The sequence below is a fragment of the Peromyscus leucopus genome, chromosome 15 (genome assembly GCF_004664715.2).
Source record: "Peromyscus leucopus breed LL Stock chromosome 15, UCI_PerLeu_2.1, whole genome shotgun sequence".
NCBI classification, from domain to species: domain Eukaryota; kingdom Metazoa; phylum Chordata; class Mammalia; order Rodentia; family Cricetidae; genus Peromyscus; species Peromyscus leucopus.
This window is the reverse complement of record NC_051076.1, coordinates 26,797,335-26,819,248: the sequence shown is the minus strand read 5'-3', so window position 1 is coordinate 26,819,248 and position 21,914 is coordinate 26,797,335. Positions and strand designations below refer to the sequence as shown.

At 43.0% G+C, this 21,914-nt stretch overlaps 1 protein-coding gene across 1 annotated transcript; it reads right to left on the bottom strand.

The window, feature by feature from the left end:
* Nucleotides 1-4,292: 4,292 nt before the first annotated feature.
* Nucleotides 4,293-19,846, bottom strand: Slamf7 (SLAM family member 7). Its single transcript, XM_028865589.2, has 7 exons — nucleotides 19,745-19,846; nucleotides 12,338-12,652; nucleotides 10,548-10,817; nucleotides 10,229-10,345; nucleotides 8,920-9,023; nucleotides 7,957-8,019; nucleotides 4,293-6,726 (listed from the first exon to the last, which is right to left on the bottom strand). Exons 1-7 carry the CDS (start codon nucleotides 19,797-19,799, stop codon nucleotides 6,655-6,657), a joined length of 996 nt encoding a protein of 331 aa, XP_028721422.1. The 5' UTR covers nucleotides 19,800-19,846; the 3' UTR covers nucleotides 4,293-6,654.
* Between the last annotated feature and the right edge of the window lie 2,068 nt (nucleotides 19,847-21,914).

Genomic DNA, 21,914 nt, shown 5'->3' with positions numbered 1-21,914 from the left:
AGATTTTGCAGGTAAACTGAGAGCGGGTGGGGATGGGATCGGGTGGGGATAGGGTCGGGTGGGGATGGGATCGGGTGGGGATGGGATCGGGTGGGGATGGGATCGGGTGGGGTTAGGATCGGGTGGGGTTAGGATCGGGTGGGGTGGGGTAGTGTGGAGGAAGAGTACTGAAAGAGATGACTAGAATTGAGAGAGGGCAGTTTTGTGGCAAGGTAGAAACCTAATGCAATGAAAACTCCCTGGAATCTACAAGGGTGACGCTAGTGAAGACTCCTAGTAAAAGGGGATGTGGAGCCTGAACCAGCCATCTTCCTTAACCAGGCAAGGCTTTCCGTGGTGGGACTGGGACATCAACCTTGCCACAAAACCTTCCGCCTACAATTTGTCCTGCCTTCAAGATATGCCAGGGTAATGGTGGCCCAAAACTTGTGGGAGTGGCCAAGCAATGACTGGTCCAACTTGAGGAACACACCAGGAGAGGGAGTCCATGCCTGACACTGACTGGAGGATAAGGAACCAGAGGATGGACAGCCCAGAGACTAAGGATAGAACCAAATATAACTGGTTAAAAAATTTCCTAATGATATTCTGCCATACTCAAAGATTGGAGCTTAGCATAATTGTCACCAGAGAAGCTTCATCCAGCAACTAATGAGAACAGATGCAAAGACCCACAGATAAACATTAGGTAGAACTTGGAGAACCCCACAGGAGAGGGGGAAGGATTGTATGGGTCAAGGACACCCTGAGAACACAGCCCACAGAATCAACTAAGCAGGGCTCATAGGGGATCACAGTGACTGAATCGACAATCATGGATCCTGTATGGCTCTGAGTTAGGTCCTCTGCATGTATATTATGGTTGTATAGCTTGGTGCTCTTGTGGAACTCATAATGGAGTGGGGAGTGTGTCTCTGACTCTTTTACCTGAACTTAGGATCCTTTTCTTCCTACTGTGTTACCTTATCCAGTCTTGATATGAGGGATTTTGCCTAGTCTTACTGTAATTTTCTATGCTGTATTCAGTTTACATCTCTGGGAAGCCTGCTCTTTTCTGAAGGAAAATGGAGGAGGAGTGGATCTGAGGGAGAGGAGGTGGTAAGGGAAGGACTGAGAAGAATGGAGGGAGGGGAAACTATGGTCAGGATGTAATGTATAAGAGAAGTATAAAAAAAATAGAGCGGGCTATTAGAAAACCAGGTTGGTTTTCTCATATTCATCTAGTTTTCTCCCTAGCTCTGCCTCATGTGTATGTGTACAGTCTTAATCCATGTGTATACATAAGTTGTAGAAACACATGAGGTCCTAGTGCTCACAGATAAGCACTAGAGAAACCAGAATGTTATACAGGTAAACTTTTTAACAGAAAAGATTTTTCCACCCAGAAGGCTGGAATGGATGTTATTTGTAGCCTGGTGATCTTTGCTATTCTGTAGAGCCAGGCTTCACCCAAATCCCCCAGACTCCTGAGCACTGTTTCTCAATCAATAGATACTATTCTTATGAAAGAGGTCCTATATACTTTGCAAAAGAGTTTACTATCATGCTTATTATAAACCTTTCCCCTCTAGACCATTATCCTGAGCATTGTTTCTCAGTCAGTAAAACCCATGCTTGTGGAAGAAGTACAGGTACTTTGCAAACGACATGAACTTTGCAAAGGAGTTTCAACGTAGTCACGCATTAATATATGTATTATACATATCCATATATAATCATATATAAAATATTTAGAGCAATGTTTGGTATATAGTCAATACTCTGTTAAAATATCATGTAACATAATTTTGCAGTTTATCTGCTCTTTTCTTTTGTTTGTCAATTTGACAGATGGCAATAAACAGAAAGAATACTTAGAATTAAGCCAGGTAGAAATCAAAGTATCTATAAAATTTGTCCACAGATTTATGAACTGAAGTTCTCTCTCTCTCTTTCTCTCTCTCTCTTTCCCTCCCTCCCTCTCTCTCCTTCTCCCTCCCTCCCTCCCTGCCTCTCTCTCTCCCTCTCTCTCCCCTCTCTCCTTGTGATTCATCTTTAGATTTCCTATCAATCCTTATTGAATTTGATATTCTCTGACCATTCCTTTGCCCTAGGAAAGCCCCCAATGCAGGTGACCAGTCATGACCACTGTATTTTATTTGAAGGACAGTGTTTATGTTGGCCTCTCACTAGAGGGCACAGACCTGTTCTGATTCACTGTTGTGTGCTCTGTAATTTTGGACAGTGCCTGGCATTACCAGCTGTTGGTAGTGCACTTGGCAGTGCTGTTGGACAGGTAAAAATATGCATGCATGGGTGAAATTATACATACAGTTTTGCTTGTTTCTCCTCTTCCTCTTATTAGGTTTTTGTGTTTCGGAATTCATTGCTCACACTTCACAAGTTCCCCACCACATAGCTTGGAGGGCTGTATGTGGTGGGCCGGTGAGGTAGTGTGACATCTCACACTGACAAACTGGTAGTTTCCTTTGCCTGCAGCTTGAGCTCAGGAGGAAGGGACCTGCCTTTGCAGCCACCATTGTGAAATACTGAGTTCATAGACTCCAGGCCCCATTTAATTAAAAAGAGACAGGGTGGTGGTGGGGTGGGGTGGATGATGATCCTAATTATTTACCATATGAGTTAGTTCCCAGAACAGAGGTGATGGGCGAGTGATGGAGTCTACAGCCTATCCCTCTTTGCCTGCCCACAACCCACCACAGAGTCAAGTCACACTCTCTGACAGAAATTAATCTTTTCCTGTGATCACTGTGGGAGGGTCTTCCTCCATTCTCAGAGGGGCATTTTCCATCTTCCTCCACCACACTTTTAACAGGTGGGTTTTAAATTTCCCCTTCAGTTCTTTTTAGCAGACACCACCTCTTTTGTTCTCACCAAAAATCTATTTAAAACTTCCTCCACCTTGCTATTCAATACATGTTTTCTAAAATTGAAAAGCATTTGGAAAATGAACACACAGGAAAAATGTAAATTTATAACAATAGCAAATTATAATGATTATTATTATTGACATAGTCTTCCTATATAGCTTTCGCTGGCTTGAAACTTACTATGTGGCCTGGCCTCAAAGTTGTGGCTAGCCTCCTGTCTCTGCCTTCCAAATGCTAGAATTATAGGCATATATCCCCCACACTTGGGTATATAGCCTGTATTTGTAAGATTTAACTTAATTTTACTATTTTATGTGTATAGGCATTTACCAGCATGTATGTCTGTGTGCCATGTGCATGCCTGGCCATGGAAGTCAGAAGAGGGCATCAGATGCCCTGGAACTGGAGTTACTGATGGTTGCGAGGCACCTGGTCGGTGCTGAGGATTGAACCCAAATCCTTTGGAAAATCAGCCAGTGCTTCCAACTGCGGAGTCATCCTTCCAGCTCCCTAACCTAGACTCCTGCAGTCTTTGCTCATTTAACCTTATTGAGGGGCTTACTCTTAAGGAGTTTCCAGAGTTTATCTATTGCAAATTGCAACATAATGCATATTTCTGTATGTGAGTTCCTCAATGTCTTTAAAAGGACCAAATTACAGAATTATAATTACCTGGAGGAACTTGAAGCCCTGGCATCTTCTTCTGCCTACACTGTAAATAGTTCTCTCCTCCAAGTGCTGTTATGTGGGATCCCCTTCCGTAATACATACTGATTTTATTTAAAGAAGATTTTGCTTTTCAAATTAGAGTAATAAATACAGTGATCTACGGCATTTAATAGCATTTACGCCTGTGCCTTGGGCAGATGCCTACATAACTCTGGGCAGAGGCTAGCTCAGCCCTTTGTGGTCACGCCAGCCAGAGTTGTCACGTACTGGGAAGTGCATCCTACTTTTAGCTTTCATTTCCCTCAAGTCTTCAGCCTCAAGCCCTTTTATTGAATTTCTGGTTTTAGGGGTTTTTTTTCCTTGCAGATTTGTTTTGTTTTTGCTTCCATCTTATATTTGAGAATGTTGTTTCCTTATTCCAGATACTTCTTCTTTTGGGAAACATGCTTCTTTTTTATACATGTATTTGCCTACTTGATTTTATACCCTTCAACCCCAGAATCCTGGTTCCCTTTCGACATTCTCATTCAAGATATGTAAGTTCTGGTTCTGGGAATGCGTCAAATGTGTACACACACACACACACACACACACACACACACACCACACCACACACACCTGCTCTGTGTTTTCCCGTGTCTCTTTCACAACACCAAGAATTAAAATGAGCTCTAGGGGGCAGGGAAGATGTCGATTTTCCCTAGAATACTAACCTGGCATAAGTTCTCGATAAATGTTTGTTGAAGAAAAAAATTTAACAACTGTAAAGATTTTTCAAGCCATCAAACCCCAGACTCTATCCCTTGACTCCAGGTCGTGAACTAGATCCAAAATGTGTGTTCAGGCTATTTCTCTGTGGAGAAAGATGGACTCCTCTATAGGTCCAGGGCTTAGGCTTTTCCCCTGGAGCATGCAAGTACAAGTGAAGTAGAGGTAAGGGGTCCTTGTCCATCACCACATGCTTTGAGTGATGGACACCCAATGAGGATGGTACCAGCCAAACATAGGTGTTTAGTTGGGTTTTCTGTCCTTGTGCATTTTGACCTCTGGCACTTGCATACCCACTTGGGGCCTTCTGGTACTCTGTAGTCATGGTTTCTGTGGCTTGTGCTGGACATGTCTGTCTGTCCTGGCAAGCAGTCTCCTTGTATAACTCTGATCTCAAGTTCTGAAATAAGACGGGTCTTGAGATCCTGTCCCAAGGCCTTAATTAATATTGTACTTACATGTCGAGACATTCCTGGGCTTTTTTTTCTTAGACCTAACTGACAGATTCACAGTCACATTTACAGAAAGGAATACAGACTCTGGGTTTGAGGAGAGTTCTCAGCAGTGGGATAAAATGAACCTCAGAGTCCAAAGCAGCATGCAAATAGCTTATTCTGGAAAGAAGTTGTATTAATTGCTCTTCTTGCTTTTCTGCCAGAATCCTGACAGAAGCAACTCACAGGGGCAGAGGGTTGTTTTGATTTTGAGTTCCAGAAGATTTGAAGTTCCATCATCAGAAGGCATGATGGCTGCAAGGGCTTGGTCTGTGTTGGAGGGAGTTTGCAATGGCTGCTTCTTTACATCGTGGTAGGCAGGACTCTACCTGAGGTAGAAGCAGAAGGCTCAGCCCAGAGCCAGAAGTGAATATCATCTTCAAGGCCTGCCACTTGGAGACCCACCATCTCCAGGCAGACCTTGTCTTCTGCAGATTCTATGGCATCCCTAAAAAATACCATCAGTTGTCCAAACTGAACACCAAGTGTTCAAACACATGAGGCTGTGGAGCATATTTTAGGCTCAATCCATAACATCTACACTTTGGCTCACATGGACTCATGATCGTCATACAATGCAAAATGCATTCCATCAAACTTCAAGAGTCCCTGGCCATAACAGTCCAATGTCCAATGTCTTTTATGAGATGAAAGGCGAACTCTTAGCTGTGAGTCCCTATAAAACAAGATTTAAAAACTTACATACTTACAATGGTAGAGGACACATAAACATTGAAAAGGGAGGAATGGAGCACAGCGAAGAAAGAGCAGACCAAAGGTAGGTCAAGATCCAGCAGGGGAACGTAAACCCTGAAGCTCCATATCTGGCATCCTGGATACGTGGTGACATCAGTATGCTCCCGTGGATTTTGGGGAGGCTGTTTCCATGTCCTTGCTACCTAAAGCACATATGCCTTATTTCTTGGTTGCATTCAGTGCCTGGAGTTTTCTCAGCAGATGCTTCATGTTCCTTGCAGCTCCGGTATCCTGGAGTCTATACTGCAACCTGAACTTTGCCTTCAGAGTTTCATTCAAGGTTACACAGCAGTTCCACTCAGAAAGACCAATCTTGATATACATTACTTGGCTTTCCCTCACCGGAACCTTGGTGCAAGCCTCAGTGGCCCCTAGATTTTACAGTCTGCCCGTCTGCAAAGCCACCAGCATTATGGACACTGCCAAGTTCTGCTGCTGGGCCAGGATAGAGCCACACCCCCTTGAGTCAGGACTTCAGCAGGCTCTGAGAACCTGTGCAGGTGACTCTGGAGAAACACTTTCCCAGTCTGATGAGACAAAGTAGGACACTTTGTGTTCAGGCAGTCTTGCTTTTAAATGAAAGCTTGTCAAATGGGCTTTTCGGTTTATACCTTGGAGTTCTTGATAGATAGGGCCTCACTCTCGGTGATCCTTCTCTATTGTCCTAGTGCAAAGTCTGGGGTTACTCTTTAATGGAGCTCGTCTCTTTAACTGTTACAGCTGCATTGTGCATACCCAGTTTCCCCACAACTTTAAATGCATTCATGCTGCTTATCAAACTGCGTGTTTTCCACATCTTCTGTTCCTTGTCTTTGTTTTTGATTTCTTACAGGGACTATGGCTGCGTCATGGCCTAGATGGTATGCTGTCTTGAAAATTTCTTCATTAAATGGAATGTGAATGGGCTCTACCCCCATCCCCAAGAGTCATTGTGCTCTGAACCCCCTTGAGCCTGGCCTTCACCATCTGTATGCAAATACATGGGTTTGGGGGGTGGGGAGGCATTTACATTCAATCTATGATAGAAGTTTCCGTTTCTGCTGAGAATGGTGAATTCTTTGAGGGTTTTCTTGAGTGAGAAGAGAGAGTGCTGCTGTCTAGATAATATTGTCAAAGCTTAATGGCTTTGGCATATGGGGCGTTGCAGGCAGGGAGCTGGGACTCTTCACCTGCAGGCAGACATGGGGAAAAAGAACATTGGACATGAGCAGATTTCTCATAGAAGATCCGTCATCCCATAGCTAAAGGTACCCAACCCATAGCTCCTTCATATACAATCCTCCTGTTTACTTTTATCTTAGAGAGATTATTCTTGAGGGGAATATATTTATCATTCTCCATGCTTAATAAACGGAATAGTCTTATAATAAATACACAAGTGTTTCTGCCACTAAGAAAATCACTTCAGCATCTGCTGTGGAATAACCCTTTTGTACATTGTGCATATTAATTACTCTCATTGGTTAATAAAGAACTGACTGGCCTATAGCTGGACAGGAAGAGATTGAGCAGGAGAGCCAGACTAGGAGGATGCTGGGGAAAAGGAGGCAGAGTCTGGAGTCGCCAGCAGACACAGAGAGAAGCAAGATGGGCATGCTGTACTAAGAAAAGCTACCAAGCTATGTGACAAAGCATAGTTAAGAAATATGAGTTAATTTAAAATGTAAGGATTAGGTAGTAACAAGCCTGAGCTATTGGTCAAGCATTTGTAATTAATATTAAGTCTCTTTGTTGGTTATTCGGGAACTGGTAGGTGGGAAAGAAATGTCCACCAACAAGCATCCTTATCTTTTCAATTATTTTGGAGAGGAAAGGAAAACAGACAAGAAAATACCCCTGTTTCTGCAAAGCACAAGTGGTGAAGGAATAAGCCATACATCTTTGGGGTTTGACAGGGAGGATGCAAAGGAGATGTAATACAGCCAGAGAAAAGAAATCTCCTTCCTCCACCTACCTGCTGCTTAGTAACAGCAAGGGTCTCTACCCATGACCCCTTTCCTCCTGTGCATAGCACAAGCTGCAGATAGCCCTTCTCCTCATCCATGCTCATCCCTTCTGCTTTTCTTTATCAATCCAATCTAAAACCCCTTCCTACTCTGTTCCAGATCACCAATGTGGGCTTCTAAAACACGGTTTCCATCTATTTCCTTTATTTTTGGGTACCCTCAAGCCCTGGAAAACCTATCTAGTTACATGCTCAAAGCCAAGTGGCCTCAACATGTCTAGTATCACAGGCAGGGAGTGAGGACTCTCCACTTGTAGGCAGACATGAGGGGCTGGCAGGGGTCTGTCTTAATACCGGGGATTGAGAATCCCTCAGTCTAAGAAATGTGAATCTGAACATGAACCAGGAAAAGGGATCCACAGTTAAGATGAGGCTCAGCTGTGAAGGTTCTTACCGATTTGGGGATCTGCACAATGGAATAAAGTGTGTTTGCTGCGTCCTCTTCCAGCCTTGTTCCCTATTAATAAGCAACAAACACAGTTACCACCTAAACTTCTAAATCACATAGACAAGACCAGGGAGGCACACAATCCAGAGAAAGCAAAGGATATGAAAGAGAACACAGAGAGATGAAAATGAAGGTTCTGGGATAGGCAGTGAAGTTCTATTGTTAGTAACTGCTGTAATAATGCACATTAATCAGTTTTAAAGAAAGTCATTGTGTTTTTATTCATTTTCTTTATTGCATTATTTTCTGTATTATATTTCAATGAATTTCAAAATATGTGGAGATATCTCATGAACTATGAGTCTCCTAAGGTGGCTAAAGGCTAACATGAAATTATAGGATTAATGTTGTAAACTGACTTATCCAGCAGTTGATGGTCTCTTGGAGAAACAGTAAGGACCACCAATGAAACAAAATAAAGCAATGCCAAGAAAAAGACTCATGGTTAGAGAAAAACATCCTGGGTTAGTTTAAGTGTATTTCCTGACCATGCAGGGCAGACTTTCAGTTTCTCTAGTTGTGACCTGAGCAAGAGAAGAGAGGGAGACAACGTGATACATTTTGACTTAGTGAGTTGAGCAGGCTACAAAGGAGGCCAGCTTCCAGCCTCCTGTGAGGAAGTAAGGACCACTGTGGTAAACCATAAAAAGGAAGAGGTAATTCATGTAACTGCTCACGTGAGTGTCACAGGTTTGGGGAAGAATAAACTGTTCTAAAATTCACCAACTTCTGCATAGACATGAAGTAAGGTGTTGGGGAGGCAGACTGACTGAAGTTAGAGACTCTACACCTTAATCCCCCTTCCTTTTTCCATGCTACCCAGTCTTGTAGGGGGTAGTCTCAAGTGAAGTAAGAAAAACCTTGGAGAGATGGATCTGATCCCAGAAAAAAAAATGGAAAAAAACTCACATTAACGTAAGGGATTGTGTCATATTCTGTATTCTCTTCCAACTGGGGACAGAAGTTGGGCTTTTCCTGGTGGCTGTCCACTCTCTCCATGTCTTCCTTCGAGCCTGAAACCAGAGAGAATCAAAGCCTGACTTTCTTACCACTCACCATCTACCCTGGCCCACTAAACTGGCTGGTCTACTCAGGGTGACCAACCATCCTAGTCACTCTGAAATGGAGACACTTCCTAGGACAGGGAACTTTCATTGTTAAAATGGAGAAAATCCTGGACAAATCAGGATGAATTAGCCACTCTGTCACTCCACCTCTCAATCTCCAAATCAAGGCAGTCAAAGTGGGAAACAGAAGAGGTCAGAAATGTTCCCAGAATGCCTCAGGCAAAGGCATTCTCAAAGACTATCTCAAAGTCTGTATTCATACTCAACTATTGCCACAATTTTTCCTCCACAGTCTACTCTTGCCCCACCATGGATAGTACTGGTAGGGAGGGGGTAAACAAATGAGGGTTTGGGGACACAATGTGTGGCAGGGACACTAGAGAAAGAGAGAAAGGCTTATCCAAGAGGAATGTGTCCAGTGAGGTGAAGAGGAAACAGGAATCTTGATGCTGATTGAGTAAAGAAGACAGGCTGGTTGGGGCCTCTGACAGGGATGAGGATAGGAAGGGCAGGGAGACCACTGTCTGCTGGACAGGAGCAGAACCAGCAATGTATGACCTGTGTCTTCAGAAGGGCCACATCCTTCTGAAGGAAGGAGTAAGTACTAGAGGGAAGACATACAGCCACCTGTGCACTTCTGTGTATGTATACATACATATGTGTGCTCATATTCATGTGTGAGTAGGTGCAGGTGTGTGTACTTGAGTGTATGTGCATGTGTGGGAAAGGCAGAGGTCAACTTTGGGTGGTGTTCCTTAGGTGTTATCTACCCTGTCTTACAAAACAGTCTCTCAATGGCTTGACAATAACCAGTTAGGCTAAGATAACTGGCCAGTATAAGCCCCAGGGATCCACCTATCTCTGCCTCCCCAGTGCTGGGATTATAAGTGCATGCTAATACATCTGGATTTTGTAGTAGTTGTTGTTGTTAATGTGAGTTCTGGGGTTTGAACTCAGGTCCCCACACTTGTATGGCAAGTACTTTACTGAATGAGCTCTTTCTCCAGGCATTGACTGGGCACTTCTTAAGGGAAGAGACCATGACCTCTTATCTTTATATCTTTAACACTAAATATTGCACACAGATTGAAGTATTACGTGAGAAACAAAAGGGAGAAAATATATGAAGTAAAAAAACATACATGCTTTACCTTTTCTTTTCTCTGTCCGCATAGTAAGAAGAATGACAAACACCAAGAAACTGAGTGTGATGAGCAATGGTATGATGTATATGATGACCCTAGATGAATTTAGGTCCTTGGCAGCATCTTTAAAGAGAAAATGAGAGGCATGAGGAGGGTGGATGTGTATGGTAGAGTCAGCTAGGGAAAAGGACCCAACTCTGACTTTCCTCCCAGCTGGTGCTTTCCCAGAGGCCTCTAGTTGACACAGAGCCTGTTTCCATAGGGACTGGGAGCTAAGGAAGATATATTTCTCCAACAAGAGGCTCTGGAGAGAGAAGACTGTCACCTTCACAGAGGTTCTGGACAAAGATGGGGGTCGAAGAACTGTGGCTGATGGGATTTCTGGCCATGCAAATTAAAGTCTTGTCTTTCTCTCCCAATCTCCAGGAGATAGGGAGAATGGCACCATCATGAATCTCACTGACTTCCCGCCCTAGGGCTTTCCAGCTATAAGTCACATTGTCTCCTCCTTCTTCCATGGAGCATGTCAGGTTGGTTATGCAGGTACCATTTTTGTCTTGCTCATCCATGGTGACTTTGGGCCTTGATAGATGCTCTGTGAAAAAGATAGTACAATAGAAGATGGAGGTTTATCCTGAGCTCAGCTTTTCTGAAGTATCTTCCATACCTTGGATCTGAATCTCCCTGGGAAATCCAAGAAGGGTAAGGAAGCAACAAATCAGAGCAGAATGTCTTATTCTTATCTGAGACAGGGACCTCTTAAGTCTGCTTGGCCCAGCTATATAGCAAGAATAACAGTTGCAGCTATTACAGCAGAAATAATCATGCAACAACAATGTAGTGACATTGACTAAGCTCAGTTGGGGTGCAAGCAGTGTGTTTACTTGTATTTCAAATGTCATCTAATCTTTAGACAGAAGCTTCCCATTGCTTGTCCTCAGACTTCCATGAACACACTTTCCTTTCGCCTCTCCAGGAGAAAACAATACTGGAGTAATACTTCTCACTACTTTGTGCCCACTCCTTTATGTTTAGAGGATCAGCAAATGGTTTATTGGTGAGATGAGGAGAGTCTGGCATTATCTAGCCTAGAGCTTGGTCCATTAACTATTTCTGTTCAAATACCTTTTTCTTCTTCATCCTTCCTCCAGATAGATTGTCTGCACATTATCTAATTTTTGCTCCCTTCTACAGTGTCTCTACAGAACTTCAGCCTGGATTAAGGTGTGTTGCCTAACTCCTGTAAGCAAGTTTTGGGTCTCATCTCCTGGTTTCTCCCATACTGTGGTTTAATGCACAGGACAACTAACTCTTCTGGTGGAGATCTGAGAGACTGTTTTATAAGTTTAACTCCCCTGAGTGGTCTCTCTTTTCTCCCTCCCTCTACTTTTCTTTTTCTGTTGCCCAGCCTAGCCTCTAAACCCTGAGCCCAAGCAGTTCTCCTGTCTCAACCTCCAGAATAGCTACAACTACAGGCATGATCATGGCTGGATCTTATCTTTCTTCTTATTTTTCTGTCCATTTCTCAGTTGCTTAGACTCTGTAGGGGAAGGAATGTAATGAATTTGTATCTAATAATCTTCTTAAGGTAGACACCATTGTCCTACATATATATGTATATGTATATGTGTATATATATATATATATATATATATATATATATATATATATATATATTAAGACTTTAAAAAAGTAACTTGGCTAAGGCCAGGCACATAGCAAATAATCAATCTTTGATTTCTATCTGTGTGATAGACACTTTTGTTGTTTGGTTTTTGAGACAGGGTTTCTCTGTGTAGCTCTGGCTGTCCTAGAACATACTCCATAGACCAGTTGTCCTGGAACTCAGAGACCTACCTGCCTCTGCCTCCCAAATCCTGGTATTAAAGGTGTGCTCCACCACTGCCTAGCTGATAGCCACTTCTTAGGTTGCCCATGATCTACATTGCACTTATAGAATCTCAATGTCATCAGCAACAAATCATCAGTGCAAGAATCCTCTGCTCCCTGATCCTTGCTGGGTGATTACCCATTCTTGACTTGAGTATCCCCTGTATCAGGATGCTCACTACATCTACGTGCCTACCATCCACAGTTAAAACTGAGCCTGCTTACCATAGACATACAGCACATACTCCTGGATGAAGGGATACTGAAGTGATGGACTGTGAATCTCCGCACGATAGACACCTGAGTCACTCTTCTTTAACTGGCTGAGTTTCATGGAGTAGTTTCCATCTGGAAAGACTATCCGGTTTTTGTTATGATTTTGGAGCACTAGGACATGGTCCTTAGCTACGATGGCAAGAGTGATTGACCTGAAGTTCCATATAACAGTCTCAACTTGTTTTTCTGTGAAATTCAGAGAGAAGGTCACAGATCCACCAAGGGCACCAACCACTTCTTTCAGAGTTCCAGAAGTTGCTGTTACTGCAGACACAGAAAACCAAAATGTAAGCTCTTGCCACAAATCACTGTGTCCTTTGGGTTCTTGGAAGATCCTGAGAAATATCTCCAAGTTCGATACCAACAGAACTCCACTCACACAAAAACATCGACATTAGGACCTTCTGCCTGCAAAGTCACCTGCTGCCACCACACCACATTTGCAAGAGACACCCAGCTGAGTAGTAGACCAAGCTCTATGATAATCTTGAAAGCCCAGCTCCATACTTCACAGGTTCCTGTGTGGAAACAACTAAGGAACTTTCTATCTGGGTCTCTTACTCCAGAGATAGTTCAGCATGAATTTGATGAGCTAGGCTGCCCAAACCAGGGTGAGTGGTTCACAAGCATAAATCAGGGTAATGGGGGCAAAACTCTAGGTTTGTAGTGACAGCAATAGCTGGCGTGTCTAAGGATGACCTCTCTTCCTAGTTTATGATGTGTTAGTAGACTCAGGGTCATCCCCACAAAAAGTTTCCGCCTGCTTGCATAACATGTTTGTGTGGAAGAAGGAAAAGGGTGAGTCTGAGTGTTGGGGAGCCCTGCTTGCGATGCTCACCTCACATGCTAGAAATTGTGGTAGGGTTTTCATTCCACAGGAGTTTTGTTTGCTTGTTTGACACAGTCTCAGCTGACTCTGTAGAGCCTGCTTCTGAAGCAGTCATCACCGCTCATGCGACTCCACATGAAAGAATGACTCTTGGTGGAATCTCCAGAAGTGGCCAATTAAGCATTTCCTGTGCTGGTAACTGGGTGGCTGCCTGTAAAGGTCTAAGGGACAAAGTCTGGGCCTAGCAAAGGGCACTGAGGTACTTTGGAATGGGACAAAAAATGTGAAGCGTGAACTCTGAACTTTCTTTAGCTGGTAAAGTTCTTAGAAGAGGAATTTTTATACTTTCATCATACAAATCAGGACCTATTCCCCTAAGTACAGGTCTGGGGAACCTTCAAAAGTACTGGCTTCCCTTCTTTAGAAAACAATTTCCATTTTCAAACATTTTTCCCTATAATTTATCCAAAGCACATATACTTTGGATCACCCCAATCTTGTCAAATTATCTAGTTAAATAATCTGAGTTTTCAAAATGCCCTTACTTCCATAATACAAAGGCTAGAATGATTTTAGACTGTCTTTACTTTAATTATCTCAAAATATATAAAAAAAATAGTGCCAATAAAAGTTACAGACAAAAATAAAACTTATTCTGATTTTTTTTGACCAATTGATGCATTCATTCTTTCAATTCAATGTCAGAGACAGAAAGGATAAATATTTTGAAGTCAGGTAAAGATTGAGTATCACTTGTCCCCCAAGTGGGTCCAATTCCTGGACCTTCAAGTAATTTCATTTTTACATTAGTTTGAGGGGAGATGTATTAGTCCTTTTTATGGTATGTATCAGTCCTTTTCTGAAGTAATAACAATGCTTGAAGCTTGATAGTTTAAAAGAAAAGAGGTTTATTTAATTTACAGTTTGGGGGGTTGAAAATCAGAGTGTGTGCTAAAATACCATATGTGAAGCCTTTGATGAAGATTCTCTTGGTTGGGTCACAAGATGGCAGAGAAAGAGAAGGGAATCCACGCCTGTGCAGAAGAGGCCGAGAACAGATTGGCTTCACCACAACAAATCTGCTCTCAGGACATTCAACTCACTCCAGCAAAGCAGAAGTAATTCTTTCTCAGCATGGTACCCTCGTCACCTAACACCTTCTGCTAGGCCTCATCTATTAAACGTTTCATCACCTCAGCCTCACCACAACGGGGGCCAAGCTTTTGGTGTCAAACTCATGGGCGTGGCAGACCACACCTAACCCACAGCAAGGTGGGTAAGGGAGAGAACTGAGCATATGGCTTTAGTGTGTTACGTGTGTGCATGTGCAAGCCAGGAGGAAACCATCTTTTCACTCTTTCACAGTAGGTTTCTGTTTTCTCAAGGGTAAATGTCACCAGATGTGAGTAATGTGGAGTAAGTGTGAGGAAAGATCGGAAATTCACCGCCCATTGTTAGAGTGAAAAGTGCACGGTGACATGGGGCAAAGTGGTCCATGTGACAACTACCATCAGTTCTCGCCCTCCTCCTCCTCCTCTTCTTATTTTTCCTTTCCTTTTTTCTTTTTTTTGAAACTGGCTTCCAACTTGCTATGTAACTAAGCAACCAAGAATGGCCTTGAACTCATGGGTCTGCCATGCCCATGAGTTTTTTTAATTAAAAATATATTTTAGATTTTTTAAAATTTGAGTTTATGTGTATGTGTGTATGTATGTATACCATGTGTTGGCCTGGTGCTGCCAAAGTCAGAAGAGGGCATTAGATTCCCTGGAACTGGAGTTACAGGTGGTTGTGAGCCACCATTGTGGGTGTTGGGAATCAAACCCAAGTTCTCTGCAAGAACCACAAATTGCTCTTAACCCTGGAGCCATCTTTTCAGCCTTGCTCTTCCTGCCTCCACCTCCCAAGTACCACCATACCCAGATCACTGTTCTATCTTAAGTGTATCTTCAGGATGGAAAAAGAAGTTAGCTGAAGAAAACAGCTCCCTTCCATTTCCTAAATAATGGGTTAATGAACAAAAAGGAGGGTTGGTAAACTCTAACCAGTTATATTATCCCTGTGACTGAGAAATGGGATCTAGAGACCAGAGACATTTAAAAAAAAATGTTCAAAGCTGAAATGAAACTTTTCTTTTGTTCTGTCTTTACCACCTCCAGCTATGACTCTACAGTTTGCTCATATTTAAGCAGATGTTTGCTATGCTGGGCAACTTTTAGGAGCGAAAGATAGAACTGAGAGCATGGGCGAGATGGTCATGATTCTTGCACTCACAAAGTTGCAAGAGATCAACAATTAAGCAACTACGTGTGTTAGGAGAAGGGAAGTAATGAGTGCTGTGAGGATTCCATGGCAGGGCTTAACCTGACCTGTCAATCAGAAGACCTTAGTGTCTAGACTCACAAATGTGCCGAACCTTTTAACATAGCATCATGACAGTCATCTGAAAAATTTGCCCTTGAGAACCCCATTGTAGAGTTACTAGAAAGATCACACAATGCTTTTAAGTACATTTCCAATTTTGAGCTGGGCCACATTCCTAGTTTTCTTGGGCTATATGTAGCCCACAGGTTACAGGTTGGATGTGTTTGCTAGAGAATGTATGACTACCAATTCCTTCCTGAAGATCCTTCCTCAGATGCCACATTCCCACCTGTAGCCGGGAATGGTGTGGCTTCATTCCTCTGTGTCCACTTCACCTCTCAGTTCACAGCAGCCAAGAGATTTCAGTAATCTGATAGCACTCAGCCTGAGTGATATTCTCCTCTGGCACACTGATTGCCTTAGAGTGGTCCCATGACCTGAGAGAAGCCTGGGACTTTAGCTCTAAGGCCAAGATAATGATATAAAGCTGTGGAAGATACAAAACCTACTTGTTGTCACTGGACAAGTATCCAGGCCTCTTCTCTTTCCAGATCCTCAGTTGTGTGTGTGTGTGTGTGTGTGTGTGTGTGTGTGTGTGTGTGTGTGTGTGTATGCATGTGCACACACACATGCATCGTACATGTATGTGTGCGTGGGAGAACATGCCATGGTGTGCCACGTGGAAGCCAGAAGACAACTATGGAGTCACATCTCTCCTTTCAACTTTATGTGGATTCTGGGGCTCGAACTCAGGTGGCTAGACTTGCGTGGCAAGCGTCTTTACCTGCCAGGCCATTTTGTTGGCCCCCTGGTTTACTTTTGATTTCATGCTATTTTTGTGCTTCAGCTTTGCTTGTCTCTCTGAAATCGATCTCATCCGAAGCCTGTTTAAAGCCACACCTCTGGAATGGCTTGGCTTTTGCGTTCCTCTGTGTTCACTCTAACTTTCCAAGAAAGAAATGTCCCTGCTGGGCGGTGACTGGGCATGTCTCTTTTTTTGTGTGTGAATTAGCCAATGGCCAGTCTACAAGTATTAGGTCCCAAATTGCCCTGTGATGGCATCATTGTGCACACAGAAGGATGTGCTGGCCCCTCTTCCTACCAGGGTGCAGCAGGATGGAAAAGGGCTCTCTGTCTTCAGTGGGAATCAAGGGACCCAGGATCCATTCTGTCTCCTCCACAGCCATAATTCCAGAGACAAACCCTTGGCATCTGTAAGCGAATCTAATGGGCTTACCTTTGTTGATCTTCAGAACAAGCTCAGGAGACAAGAGTTAACACATGCTATTTTATAAATGAGGCTAGCAGGGCTGAGTGACTTTTCCAAGGCCACAAAAAACGGCAGGGGTGTAGCTCATTGGTAGAGTTCCTGGTGGATGTGCCTGAGGCCCAAGTTTGAACCCCAGTTTGAGAGAGAGGGAGGGGCAGAGATCCTCCATCTCAGAGGCCTGTGTTTTGATTTTGATTTGATTTTTACATTTACCATTTTGAGTTTTAGTTCTCTCTGATACTTACAGAAGGAAAAACACCTTCAAGTCCTAGGAATTTGGGGATGTTGAAGTGAATGTGGATCTGAAAGCATTCTGACCAATACAAAGCAGCCTGACAGCATGGTGGGAGGAACCAAGAGCAGAAATGCGCTTTGAGAGGGCTTCCCGTTTTTCAAGTTTCATTTCTGAAACACGGGTGAAAACAGTTCACAAAACTCAGCAGTGGATGACCTCACAGAAAGACAAAGGTTCAAGCACCACTGCACATCTCCCAGGCAGCCTGCCTGGAGACTGGGAAGGCACTGGACCAGGAGACTGCCATCTAGCTGCCTTTCTGTCTTAGGTGTCAGAAGCGTCCTCATCTCTGAGACAGAGCAGAGTAAGGCTTCCTCTCTCCTTCTTGTTACATTTCCCCTTTCGGTCAAAAGTTCAGTGGGATGAAGGAGCAAAGCCCAACCCCCTCCCCCACCGGGATAGCAGGCAACCCAGGAGGAAAACACAGGAGCGGGCCTGGCAAAGCTCAAGAGCCTGTCAACCCAGTCCTTGAGAATGCCCCAAAGGCACCACACATTGGACCTTCCTCTTCATGGAAATCAAGAACAGAACATCTCAGAACTGGGAAGAATCTTCAGGGGGTAATCATTAACCTGATTCCATTCCATTTCCCAGATGGGGAGACTTGCCTGGCACACCCAGCCTGTCTCGTTTGCATCGAAGCCCATTACCACTCTGCCTCTGGTTTGTCTTTCGCTCTGTCCTCTGAGTTTCTCCTGGCTCTTTGCAGTGGTCCCCCATACCCCTCACTAATCTTTGTTTTCCTTAAAACCTTTGCATTACTTGATCGATCGTTACAAGATACCAGAGGAACAGGCTGTTGTCCTTTTACCACGAGGCTGCAAGAGCTAGCCTCAGGGCTCCTGTCAAATTGTCCAGAGTGGGATCCCATTGGTGTAGCCAAGTCCCCAGCATTGTGCTATCTGTTTATTGAGGATCTTTCCAGTTCCTACCTTGGCCTTCTGTACCTGGAGAAGAAAGAAATCCCATCTGGCTCTTGCTGTGAAAGACTGAGTTCAAATGCATTTTTACTGAACACCTTTCCAGTGTCAGGTGCCATGCTGATTAGCATTTGGTGTGTTGGGGACAGTGCCAACTATGGAAACTCAGTTTCTGCTTTACCTTGTAATTACTGTGTGATCTTACCTATGAAACTCGACCTCTCTCAGCCCAAATTTCCTTATCTTTAAATCCCTGCCTTTATGTAGATTTGTAAGGGGATGGTAGAAAAAGTACCTTAGAGTATTAGGAACTTAAATGGCAATTATTATTGAATTAATTTGCTTTTGATATCTTAATTTAAAGCATCCCACAGTAATTCCGCAAGTTAGTTTTGATTATCTGTTATTCACAGAAAAGCCAATTTCAAAGTACAATGATGCTCTCTCACAGCAATCCAGTACCAAGTTAAACTAGGAATCTCACATCCAGGGTCTGTTCTGCTTCCACTGCTCTGCCCTTTGGAGGTTCTAGGACAATCTCAGACTCTTTTCAGCCATGGGAAATGTAACACCAGACTGCCCACAGGCTACTGGAATAGAGCAGCAGGGGACTCAGGTTACATATTCATGGAGCCACATACACTTCAGGTGAGCACCTGGGCTTTTCGGAGCTCTGGCATACCCTCCCCCATCTCGTCTTTAAATTCTAATTCTGATCTCCATTTCCGTTCAGGTAGTAATTTTAGAACAAAACTGTTTTAGGGCAACCTACTTAGGGCCAGGTGCTTCCTTGTATTGCAAACTCTGGTGAATTCAAGAAGGAGTGACAGTCTGTGGATTTGAGTCACTTAGTATGGTCTGGTATGAGGAGGACAGGATTGAAAATGCTATGTGGTTTTGGAGCAAGTTATTTCTGGTAGGTTTATTGTGTACAGATACGAGCTATGAAAGCCCCTCAGAGAGAGAGAGAGAGAGAGAGAGAGAGAGAGAGAGAGAGAGAGAGAGAGAGAGAGAGAGAGAGTCCTCATGACTCACACGGTGGTATCTCATGTGTCAGAGAACACTGAGTATATATAGTAAAATCTTTTATTACCATCATACACCTATGACAATACCATAAAGGCCTTTAGTCCTTCACATGAGAGAACACTGAGTACCTATAATTAATTACACAAAGTGCCTATAATTAATTAATTTTCTAAATAGAGGCAGATTGGATTGCTTGGGTTAAGAGAAAAAATTAAAATGATTGCTTCCATTGATCTCATTCTTATGCACCATCATTAAATCTATTTAGAAACATACTAATTAAAATATATTTATGAATAACTATACAGCTGTATGACTTCACTTCTAAAGTTGCTCTCAAAAGGAGGGAAAGCTGAAAGAGAGACCCCAAAGCCCAGGGTAGCTTTGACATTCTCCATTTAACTCACGACAGATCTGGACCAGAACACAGGTCTCTAAAACCCAGCCCCAATTACTTCAATTCTATCCTTCCCATTCAGAAGGGGCTTAGTTCCAAGAGCTGTTTCTTTTCTTCTCCTTCCAGATACCAGTGGTTAGTTAAAAAGCAACACTAAATGAGGCAGAGGCTTCAGAGTGGACCAGGGAGCCTGGGGTTACACCTCAGGATGAGGAGGTCAGGAGAATGGGGCAAGATAATGGTTAGACTCACCTGTGAGCTGACAGAAGACAGAGGTAAAGATGATGAATGTTGAGAAACCAGCCATATCATTTTCAGGTTGTCTGTCAGTCAAAGGAACAAAACTCTCTCTAATACATCAGACTTTTCTGGCCCTCCTCTGCTTAAATGCAAATTAGGTAGGAGGAGTCATGTGAGAAAGAGTTATGTTTTATGTCACAGTAATATTTCCAAATGGAAAGAAAAATAATTGATAAGACTCTTATTTTCTATTACAGGTAAAGAATCAAACACTTTGTAGAGATTTTTAAATAGAAATGGTGTATGCCTTTTTATTTTACCTGTTAGTTCTTTTTTTTTGGATTTTTTCTTTCTTTTTATTTATTCTTTGTGTCTATTACATCATGAATCTCCATCCCATTCATTTCCCCATCCCTTCATATTCACCCTCTGCCCTTGCAACCTCCCTTCACAAATTAATATAAGATAAAATTTAAGAGAAAAAAGAAAGATTTTTTTAAAAGAAAGAAAAAAGAAAATGAAAGAGAAGGGAAAAAAATCAATCACGTCACGGAGGCTGCAGTGTGACTCAGTGAGTCACGCAGCAAACCCCTTTTCCATACAGCTTTCCTTGCATGTGTTCACTGCAGAGTCATTGGTCTGATTCCAGGCCTCTGGTTTCTACTACACTACCGATGCCGGGCGTCACTGGAGCTCCTCTTGGTTATCCTGCAGTTGCTCTGTGTTGTGGAGATCCTGCCGCTTTGTCACCCGTGACTTCTAAGAGACTCAGAAACAGGAAATAGGTGAGATGGGGGCAGGAAGAGAATAGTATTTAATAAGCTTTTCTACATGCCAGTCGCTGTGCTAAGAGTACACATGTTCCTTTATGTATTCTTCACATAAACCCTACGAATGAAGTTCTACTATACATCCTATTTTATAATTGAGAAATTATAGCTTAGGGCTTATGACAACAAAATCAAAGATATGTTGGAACTGGAGAAATGGCTTAGCAGTTAACCACACTTGTTACTCTTCCAGAGGACCTGAGTTCTGATCCCAGCACTGACACAGGAGAAGTAAGGGGACCTGATGCCTTCCTCTGGCCTCAGAGAGCACTTGCACACATGGCACACTCACATACAGAGACATACACACATGCATAAATAACAATAAAAATAAATCTGAAGAAATGTTTTAACCAAAAGAAACTACTGTGGGAATTAAAGACAAGTCATAAGTGTGGGAGAAGACATCTGTAATGTTTATATTCCATCATACACACACACACACACACACACACACACACACACACACACGAGTCTTCCATATCAATAAAAGTTAGGAAGATAAGCCAGGAGTGGTGGTGCATGACATTAATCTCAGTACTTGGAAGGCAGAGGCAGGGGCTCTCTGTGAGTTTGAGGTCAGCCTGACCTACACAGTGAGTTCCAAGCCAACCAGGGCTACATAGTGAGACCATCTCAAAAAAATTTTAGAAAGATAACTCAGTAGTCAAGAGATTCAAATTCTTCATTAAAAGTGTGTCCAAAGGGTTGATGAAGAGAAAATACCAAGGAAATAATACAAATATGAGTACTTAAAAGTTCAGCAGTGGCATTACTAAAAGTAAATTATAAAAAAATCTAATATTCTTTAAATAAAAGGAAAAACTTGCAAAAAAAAAAAAAAAGAATAATCAAGCAGCAAATAGCAGACCTAAATTCAACTACCCTAATACTTATATTAAGTGTAAATAGACAAAGCATTTAATTAAAAGGAAAGATTATTAGAACAGACTGAAGTCTCTAGTTTACAAGAGCTACACCTTCAAGATACAAATGGGGAGATGACAGGAAAGCAGGAAGACAGGCATGGTGGAGGGATGGGTGGAGACCGCACAGTAAGCATCCTTGAAAGATCAGCAGGTGGGAGTGATGCTTGATGTCATTCCTGATGAATAAAGAGTCCGCTCACCAGATGGCAGGAGAAAGGTCCCTGAGAGTAGAGCTGTGAAGGGAAAGCAGGGGGAAGGTGGCCTGAAATGGAATACTAAAGCCCAAATCCAGGTGTGTCCTAGAATGGGAACTCGGGTCATATCCAGCCTTTGCCTCACAGCTTCTGAGGTTCCTGACAATGGCACTGAGACACACACCAGCAGGTTTCAGACTCCTGCTTTCATGGACATCCTACAACCTCA